The 9,960-nt window shown below is 50.8% G+C and overlaps 1 protein-coding gene across 1 annotated transcript in view; it reads right to left on the bottom strand.

The window, feature by feature from the left end:
• Positions 1-2,244: 2,244 nt before the first annotated feature.
• Wdr73 (WD repeat domain 73) overlaps positions 2,245-9,960 on the bottom strand; it is a 13,938-nt gene continuing 6,222 nt past the window's right edge. The window contains exons 6-8 of the mRNA XM_005381498.2: positions 4,078-4,239; positions 3,510-3,875; positions 2,245-2,695 (exon numbers count right to left, since the gene is read on the bottom strand). Coding sequence (XP_005381555.1) covers positions 2,460-2,695; positions 3,510-3,875; positions 4,078-4,239 — 764 coding nt within the window. The 3' untranslated portion in view covers positions 2,245-2,459. The remainder of the gene's footprint in view (positions 2,696-3,509; positions 3,876-4,077; positions 4,240-9,960) is intronic.

Below are 9,960 nucleotides of genomic sequence, written 5' to 3'. Positions count from 1 at the left end.
GAGGAAAGGTTTTTCAGCTCAGTTTGTAGAAGTTTCAGTCTATAGTCAGCTGGCTCCAAGGTGGCAGGGTGTCGTGGCAGCGGGAAACAGTCCACGGCGGGCAGAAGGTAGCACAGCAAGCAAGGGACCTTAGCAGCTTCTTTCTTCTTTTTATACCCTAATCTAGGCTACTGGGACTGGGGCGGTGCCAAACCAATCAGTGGACTGATTTAGTGATCATCGACCCTTAATCCCAGCATCACACTCTAGATTCAGCCGCTTCTATCCCAGCACGAAGCTTTGGGTGGACATCTAGACACAAGCTGTAACAGCAACTTAGAACTTGTCTCAAACAAAACAAAACAAAACAGAAGAAAAGGCTGGGGGCATAGCTGTGTGAAGGCCCTGGGTTCAGTCTCCAGTATCAATAAGTAAGTGAATAAATAAACATCAACACCCACTAGTGTGGATTAGTAATCAAATAATTTCAGAAGCAAAATGCCTGAGAACCCTTTAAAAAATGCTGCAGTGAGACTGTACATGACAGCGAGATGCACACACCCTTTAATACTTTCTCTAGCCCCTGCCAGAAGGAACCGTTTGTGAAGCTCTTAAGAGACCTCTCTCAGGCCTTCAAGCCCCTGGGGGACAGAGGCCACCAGCTCTGCCTGAGCTGCCAGGCAGGTGACAGCTGACTCCTGTTCTCCCATTAACCTCTGTAGCAGTATTGGCCCTGGACTTCTAAATATATGGAATCCCAACCTCACATGTAGGAGAAAGGCGAAGTGAAGCTACAGTAACCATTTTGTGTTTACAGACAGGCAGAGGCTGGGCAGGTGGTAAACCGGCTGCTGATGAGGGCGAGGGGCAGAGGCTGGCCCGCTGCCCTTGATGGGAGCAGAAGCTGGCATGGTATGGGGGGGGCGCCTTGGCAGTGTTTATCAAACCAAAATGCACACATCCTCTACCTCAGCAATTTTATTTTTAGAAACTTATCATACATATTGCTCATGTATACAAAAGCTGTTCATTGTGCTACTGGTAACTGCAAAAGATCAATACTTTTTTTCTGAGACAGGGTCTCACTTTGTAGTTCAGACTGGCCTTGAATTCACAGTGATCTTCCTGCCTCAGCCTCCCAAGTGCTGAATTACAGGTGTGCGCCATCATACCTAGCTTTTTTTGTGTGGTTTTTTGGAGATAGGGTCTTGCCATGTAGTTCAGGCTGCCCTTGAACTGATTAAAATGCTCAGGCTGGCCTCAAACTCAGGATCCTCCTGCCTCAGCCTCCCAAGCGCTGATATTACAGACTTGTGCCACCACACCCACCAAGATTAGGAAATTTAGTTGTCATTTAACAGGGCCTTGGTTATCTGCCTTCTGGCCCAACTGAACCAGGTCCAGTTTATAGCTGGATGAAGAGCCTGCTGCCCCTTGGCACTGGGCATCATGGAAGCTCCACCAGGGGCAGAGAGTGATGGAGGCACTGCACTGGCACTCCGAGAGGCAACACGGCAGCCTTTCCTGCTGCTCGCTGCTTAACTGCTACCAGGGCTCACGTTTTGTCAGGCTTATTGGCCCCCAGACATATTTTCTTCTATAAAAAAGTTCACAAAGCCGGGAGTGGTGGCACACATTTGTAATCCCAGCACTCAGGAGGCTGAGGCAGGAGAATCGTTAAAAGAATTCGAGGCCAGCCTGGGCTACAAAGTGAGCTCAAGGCTGGCCTGAACTGCATAGTGAGATCCTGTCTCAAAAAGACAAAAAAAAAGTTCACAGAACACATTTACAGTCATGAACTCTTCCGTCACTATGATACTGTGAAGACAGAGACCGAACCCTGCCAGTGTAAGCTGGGTGGGATGCTTCCCCAGATCTAACAGCAGCTTCTGAATGTGTTCTCTCTTGTAATTCCTAGGGCCTTCCCACTGAGCTACAGCTCCAGCCCTTTATTTATTTAACTTTGAGACAAAGTCTTACTAAGTAATTAAGGTGCCCAGGCTGGCCTCAAACTTGTGGTCTTCCTACCTCAGCCTCCTGAGTGGCTGGGATTACAGGTGTGGCCCACCATACCTGGTCCAACTACTCTTTAATCTACTACTCCTCACCTTCTCAACAACCCTGGAAGTCATTACTATCTTCATTGTCTTGTTTTAGTTTGTTTTTCTTTTCTTTTTTTTGTATCAGGAATCAAACTCAGGACCCCATATTTGCCACTGAGCTAAATCTCTGTTCCTGGTTTGGTTTTCTTGAGACAGGGTCTACTATGCATTTCAGGCTGGCCTTGAACTCATGGCCTCCTGCCTCAGCTTCCTGAGTGCTGTGATTACAGGTGCGTGCCATCACGACCAGCTCCATCAACACTGTCACTGTACGGAGAGGAAAACAGGCTGAGAGAGGTCGGCTGACTCGCTCGAGGCCACACAGCTGGCAGCAGGGACCGGCGCCTGCAGCCCTTCAATCCCACCCCAGGCCTGGTGTCAGCAGGCGGCACGAGGGTCCACCCAGTCCCACACGTGCACAGAGGCGTCGCTGGCTGCCGATAACAAAGTCCTGGGTTTGGAGGGGTGCCAGGTGTGGGTGGTGACCAGCGCAGCAGCGTGCCCCTCGCCTTCCTCGAGGAAGATGTGACCTCTGTGGGTGAACAGCGGCTCCACTTGGCTCCCGACTCCTTCCCAAGATGTGACATCATAGACCTGGACCGTCCCATCAAAGCCTGAGGAAGACAGAGCAGAGGGTCACTCCGGAGTCCCGGAAGCCCTTTCTCCAGTGGTGGCAGCTAAAGAGGCTAAGGCAGGCCGGGGATACAGCTCAGCGGCACGGCACCTGCCTGGCAGTCACGAGGTCCTCAGTTTGATTCCCAGTACAAAAAAATAAGAGGCTAAAGTGGAGGTTTCCCAGGACCAGAGGCTGATCGCCTGCCAAGGGAGTGCGGCATCTGCCCACATGGGCGGGGGCGACTCCCTGCAGGGGTCCCAGGGGTCCTGTGCGCACCTGCTGGGTGCCAGGCCCAAGGCTCACCTGAACAGGCAGCGTCTCTCACCTCTACCATGGTATGAAGTCGCCACTAGCCCTTCCCTGGGATATGGTGGCTTGGGAGGCTTCCCACCTTCCCAACGGGCCCCAAATCTCAATCTGCGCACCCCTACGTCCTTCTCAGTGGACGGCCTTGTCTCTACCTGACAGGGCGACGGAAGCCTTTGAAGAGCAGCTCTTCCCTGCTGCCCAGCACTGTGCTGGAGGCGCGCACACTGCATCCTGCAGTCCTCCTGTCCTGCTCTTTCCGGTGGGCACCTGGGCCCTTCCTCACCTGCCCCACTCCCAGAGGCCCTGTCCAAGCCCCGAATCCCTGGGGCCCAGAGAGGCTGCTGCAGGCTGTGGCCACGCAGTGGCCAGGGTGGGAAGGGCTGCACTGTGGGCTAGAGGGTCACTGCCCAGCCCCCTCTGAGCACCAGTTTCCTCAGGGGCTGCCGGCTCCCTCCTGATCCTGCTCCCGTCCCCTGAAGACACCGGACCAGGCTCAGCAGTACCTGAGATGGCCAGGCAGTTGTCCAGGCCTGGGGCCCACGTCACTCGTAGCAGCTCCGGGCTGGGGCTTGGCATGGACACTGCACACTGGACGGAGCTCATGGGATGGCAGAGATCTCGTGCATCAAGGAGGCGGAGCTGCCCATCTGCTCCCAGGCTGGAGAAGCACGGCCCAGGGCCCGAGCCCCCGGCCCTCACTTCCGCACACCATCTCTGGCCGCCGGAGCCAGGGCTTTGGCCCGGGCTCTCCAAAGGTGCCCATGGCTGGCGGGTATCGACCAGCCCCAGGCGGCCTGAGGCGCAGCAGAATGCGAAAGTGTCACCATCAAGGACCTGCAGGCTGCTCAGCTCCTCACTGTCACTGATGCCTGCAAGAGGAGAGCTGCTGGAGTCAGACCGGTCTGGGGTGGGCAGGGCTGGCTGGCATACCTGTGCCCTCGCATTGCCCCGCCCTAGCTTGGATCATCTCCTCGCCTGTGTGGGAGCCGGGGGCCGGGGCCTGCACTCAGCCACTGCAGGTGGGCCAAGGGCGGGTGCTGGCTGGGGAGCAGCGGGGCGCAGCCTCGGTACCTGAGCTGTACGTGGTCTCCCCGGACTCCGGATCCAACACCTGCAGACTGCTGAGTCGCGCCCCGTGAAGGACTCTGGGTGCTGAGGAGAAGACAGCCAGCCTAGGCCAGAGACCCCCCGCTTCGTCCTGCACAGCGATGGTGCTGATGGCTTTAATGACATCTGGGGGAAGGGAAAGAGGGAGTCTAGGACACCAGTGCAGGCCTGCAGCCCTCTTCCCGGGGACACTTAGAAGGGTGGGGGGAAGGGGACGGGGAGCTGGCAAGAGACACTGCGGAGACACAAGCACTGGGTCGTAGCTACTGTGTGTGTGTGTGTGTGTGCGTGTTTGTGTGTGTGTGTGTGTACGTACTAGGGACTGAACCCAGGGCCTTCACACTGAGCTACACCCCCAGTCCTTTTTCTTTTTTGAGACTGGGTCCTGTTAAGTCACTAAGTTGCTCAGGCTGGGCTCAAACTTGTGATCCTCCTGCCTCGGTTTCCCAGAGTGCTGGGCTGCAGACATGCACTTGGCAGACTAACATTTTTAGAACTGTCAGAATCACTGTGATTTCTTTGTAAACTGTCTTACAAACTGCTTTTGCAGCTGGCAAATAATGAATCACTGCAGCCAACGCTGAACCTCCCCAGCCGTTCTGACTCTGATTATTTGGGGGAGAACATGGAGGGGCAGAAGGCACACTTTGCTGCCCTCACTTACCCCTTCTGGGAAAAACTGGCACAAAGTTCACGAACTAAGTTTCTTCAGAAACATGTTCCACGTCCTCAGACAACTTGCTAAACCTTGGCGAGCACAGGGTATGTGGCACCGGGCACTGACTTAAAACACAAACAGGCCAAGGGCGTCCACACGTTTTTACCGGGAACGGCACAAGACACACCCGGCCTGAGCAGAGTCGCACCTGGGCTTCGTGTCTGTGTCAGCCTGCTCGGCAGGTGGCTGGTCACCTCCCGCCTGGCTGCCTCTCTGCTCTCCCCGGCCGTCCCGGGTCTCCTCCCTCCGTGGCCAGGGCGGCCAGGGCAGGTGTAAGGACACAATAAATACAGTCAGAGATTGACGAATGAAAGCTGAGGATTATGAATGGAGAGGTGCGCTGCAGGCGTAAGGCACGAATCTACCAGGAAGGCATGGGCAATGCAGCGTCTCACACTTTCAAAATGATCAGGAGAGCCCACTCTGCTTTCTCTGCTTTGTTCTGGGGAGCAGAGTCATCAAAGCTTTTGCTAACAGTCCTTGGGTTGTCGAGCTTTGTCATGCATCTGAAGAGGTCGCTATCGCTGCAGGGTGATCCGAGGCAGGCCACGGAGATCTTGTACATCTAATGAGCCTGAGCAGAGGCTCCCACACAGGATGTAACCGGTGCCAGGCACTTCACTTGGAGAGGCGAGGCCGGCTACCGTGCTACCGGGGGGGTCTGGACCTGTGAAGCCAGCAGCCTTTGGTACTCGTCCGAAGATGAGTAAGGAAGCTGTGGTATGCTGTGACATAGCAGCCGAGACGGCGGATGCCACTTCCCCTGCAGTATTAAAACCCCTCTGGCGGTGATGGTTATTATGGGGAGAATGGGGCCAGGGGTAGGTCGGATATTTTTACATGAAATGCTGGTAGGTGATGGAGCTTTCTGTGCAGATTCTTTGCTTAGAGCTTACAGTAAGATTATGAGCCATAAAAACTCACTTACCTTCCCTGATGATAATATCAGAAGAAGGAATGTCTTGCGTGTGCCTTCCTTACTGACAGAGAAGTGAGACCAGGGAGAAATGGTGTAGAAGAAATCAAAGGACATTTCTTCTTCAAAAATGAATAGTGGGGTCGGGATCAGTGGCCCACGTCTGTAATCCCAGCACTTGGGAGGCTGAGACAGGAGGACTGCCATAAATTCAAGGCCAGCCTGAACTACAATACATAGTGAGATCCTGTCTCAAAAATCAAACAAGATCAGTGGGCCTGGGAAACACCGCAAGACACTGCAGTGCCTGCTGTACTGACTTAAGTGGTGACACGGACACTAGTAAGTTTGATGGCCTAGAAGAGAAAGGAGGTGGAGAGCATTCCCTATTTCTAAAGCTTTTGTTGGCAATCAACTACCTTCTGTAGGATTTACATATTACAGCAACCCTAGATACTTATCTTCAGCAAATTCTAATGATAAGAGAACTAGCTCATGTGGATACAAGCTTGCAGAAGAGTTTGCAAAAAACCATCTGCAAGCTGTAAGAACAGCTGCCTGATGAAACGCAATGAAAAGATGGCACAGAACAGAAGGGCCGAACCTCAAACCTAAAGCTAGACACAGACAAGAAAGCTAGAATCTACGGTGTCTCGAATTGAGAGGACAACACGTGACGACACAGGGCTGATGAGCGCCACAAGAGATGAGCAGACGGCGAAGCGGAGAAATGCCAGCGTGAAGCCTCCACGGCCCAGAATCAGACGGGAGACGAAGTCAGTCAGAATCCGCAGCCTGCTGAGGAGAAGTGGCACAAGGACAACGGCAGGTGGAAGAAGTCAGTGAGTGGCACAGGACAGAACTGGACACAGCTGTAAGGTTAAGGAAGCGGCATAGAGAAAAGAGCAAATCATTTCATCAGCTTGAGTCCTCAAACAGAGAATTGCCGGAAAGAAAAAATTTCAGAGAACTCCAAGTCAAATAGACAAGGATTTCTACCAACTGTACACTGTGTTGGGAGCTGGAGGAGAGAGAACGCACATCTGAGACACTGGAGACCTTCAGGCACAGATCACACCAGAGGAGGTGAGGTGGGGCCTGGTGGTGCATGCCTACAACCCCAGGAGGCTGAGGCATGAGGATCGCTGTGAGTTCAAGGTCAGCCTGGGCTACACAGTGAGTTTGAGGCCAGCCTGCACAACATAGCAAGGCCCTGTCTCAAAGAAACAAAACAGAACAAAAACAAAAAGAAAAACAAAAACTAAAGAAGTGAAGGATCTCAGACATGATCTTGAAAGACCAGGAGAAAGAAAGGAGTCTCAAGCAGTGCTTAGTCACTCAGGAAGGGATAAGAACTATTTATTTATTTATGAGCTTGAACTCACTCTATAGCCCAGGCTGCCCTCAAACTCACAGCAATCCTCCTGTCTCAGCCTCCTGAGTGCTGGGATTAGAGCCTAGTGCTGTGATTAGAGGCCTGTACCACCATACCAGGCCAGAAAAGAACAATTCAGAGATACATTTCTGTTGCATCAAAGGTTAGAACAAGAGGAAAGTAAACACAAAGTAACCAAAGCTCATTTAACTGACAGGGATGAGTCTAAGGAAGAGGCAGAGCTGGCTGCAATGTGTGCGATGGAAAAGAAGCTGAAGGGAAAGAGAGGCTAGAGTTGTTCAGCTGGGTAACAGTGCTCCATGGCAGATGTAGATCTCAAACTGTCTCACAGAAGCTAAAGCATTTGACTGAAAAAAAAAAAAGAAAGAAAGAAAGAAAGAAAGAAAGAAAGAAAGAAAGAAAGAAAGAAAGGAGAAGATGAGGTTAAGAATCCTGCTGGTGTGCCTATAATCCCAGCTCTCAGGAAGCTGAGACAGGAGGGTTCCCATAAATTTGAGGGCAGCATGGGCTACATAGTGAGTTCAAGGCCAGCCTGAATTACAGAGTGAGATCTTGCCTCAGACATAAACAAACAGGGTTGGGGAGGTAGCTCAGTGGTGCAGCACTTGCCTGGCAAGCACAAGGCTCTGAGTTTGATTCCTGGTACCAAAAAAAAACCAAACAAACAATTCAACCCTGTAGTTGGAGGAGGAATCAAATAAGCGACTGTGGTTACAAAATGCATTGAAGACTCAAACATTTGAGGCAGAAAATTAATTTAAAAGGCTTAGAAAAGCAGAAGAAACAGGAAATAAATACTTTATTAGAAGGCAACAGATTATTAGAATTTCAGTTAGCTCAGCTTACAAAACAATACAGAGGAAATGCAGGACTCATTCAGGAGCCACAAGATCAGCTCAAAGCTTAACAGTATTTCCCGACACTTTATAAAACCCAGGTAAAGAAATGAAAAGAACTTGAGGACAAAAACCAAACATTTAAAAAAGGTATAGGCACTTAAAAAAAAAAAAAAAAAAAAAAGAAGCTCTTTCTACTCAGCTGGGTGTAGCAGAAACTACTCAGCTGGGTGTAGCAGAAACAGAAATGGAAGCCGGGTCTCGGCAGCTGACATGAGGACTTCTAGAAGAAGTGTTCTGAGTTGACCCAAGAAAGCAAGAAAGCTGCTTCAGATAAGAGATTTCAGATGATGCGCACACTGTTAGCCTGAAGAAAAAACCCAGCTTGCTAACCAAAGGTACTGAATTGCTAACAGAAAAAAAAATGAGCTAACCAATAAAATGAAGAAGGCAGAAAAAATATAAATTGAAGGAGGAAGGTTGGGTGTGGTAGTACAGGCCTGTAATCCCAGTACTTGGGAGGCTGTGGCAGGAGGACTGCTGTGAGTTCAAGGCCAGCCTGGACTACATAGCAAGTCCCTGTCTCAAAAAAAAAAAAAAAAAAAGAAAAAAGGAAAAAAAAAGGAGAAAGAGATCAATAATCTTAAAGCTGCCTTTGAAAAGAATATCATTATAGAACACAGGCTGTTCACAAGTTTGTAGAAATAATAAATCTCAAAGATTTAAAAACTGATAGAAAGAAAGCTAATACACTAGATTTGAGAAAGAAGGAAAAGGAAAAGCAACTGGGCCAGACATGGTGGCCTACACCTGTAATCCCAGCACTTGGGAGGCTGAGGCAGGAGGATTACACGAGTTTGAAACCAGCCTGGGCTGCACAGTGAGTGCAAAGTTCGCCTGAACTACACCGTGAAAGCCTGTGCAAAAAAATTAAAAGCATCAACTAGAATTAAACCAAGAAATAGAACTGAATGAATGAATGAATGAACAAACTGCAAGCACAATCAGCCAGAGGAAGGAGCTTCAGATGCAGGGGACCAGCAAAGAGACTGAACCCGAACCTTAGGTGCACACTCAACTGCACACTAAACTTCTGGACCTTTCGGGTTTTACTAGTGCTGCTAGTTTTGCGCATGCTGACAAGAGAGCTGGAAACTTGCCAGAGTCCCGAACTGCAGAAGGGCTATCTCTACCAGCAGGGAAAACAGCAAAAGAGAGGGCTGGGAGAAACAGGAGTGGCCGCAGGAAAATTCTGTTTGATAACGAGGAACAAGCTAAGGAGCGGTCCAGTCCATCTGTGGAGCCAGACCTTGGTGACCCGCTTCATGTTCCACCTGTAACCCGAGGAGATGTGCAGGGAGCTGCAACTGGAGAAAGCGCAGAACAGTCCCGGCACTATGTGCAAGCGAAGGTGGAGGTGGGAAAGGTGCAGGGATGGCACCAGCGCAGCAAGCTGACGCACTGTCAAAGGCCAAAGCTCACCCCTAACTGCCACCACCTGCTGCTGCAGGCCCCGCGTGTGGAGGATGCCACATGAAGTGCCACTGAGACCACTGAGACGAGAAAGAGGACTTCATTTCGCCCTGAGAGTGAGCAGGATGTAACAGGGGCAAGACAGAGGCTGCAGCGAGCATGTCCTCAGGATGCACAGAAAACGGGAACTCATTTTGTAAAGATCCCTAAGAACGCACCATCTGCTTTGTTCATGCCTCACCTCAGATACGCTGCTCTACGGTCCTTGCTTTGGCACAAAAGCACACTGAGCATTTCTGAATTGCCTACAGCTGGATAAATTATTACTATGTAATGCAAGTTCGAGTGGGGGAAAGCTTAGCAACGTATATTTTTCTACAATGGTGCTGCCATTTTGAATTCCTAGGAAGATACCTGTAGTCCTGACAGAACAGTTTTCCTCATGAGTGAGAGGAAGGAACTTGCACTTTCAAGTGGAACGGGCCTCACTATCAAGATCAGCTCCTGG

The sequence above is a fragment of the Chinchilla lanigera genome, unplaced genomic scaffold, assembly GCF_000276665.1.
Source record: "Chinchilla lanigera isolate Chin_1 unplaced genomic scaffold, ChiLan1.0 scaffold00015, whole genome shotgun sequence".
Lineage (NCBI taxonomy): Eukaryota > Metazoa > Chordata > Mammalia > Rodentia > Chinchillidae > Chinchilla > Chinchilla lanigera.
The sequence above is the reverse complement of the archived record's forward strand: the minus strand, read 5'-3'. Positions and strand labels throughout refer to the sequence as shown.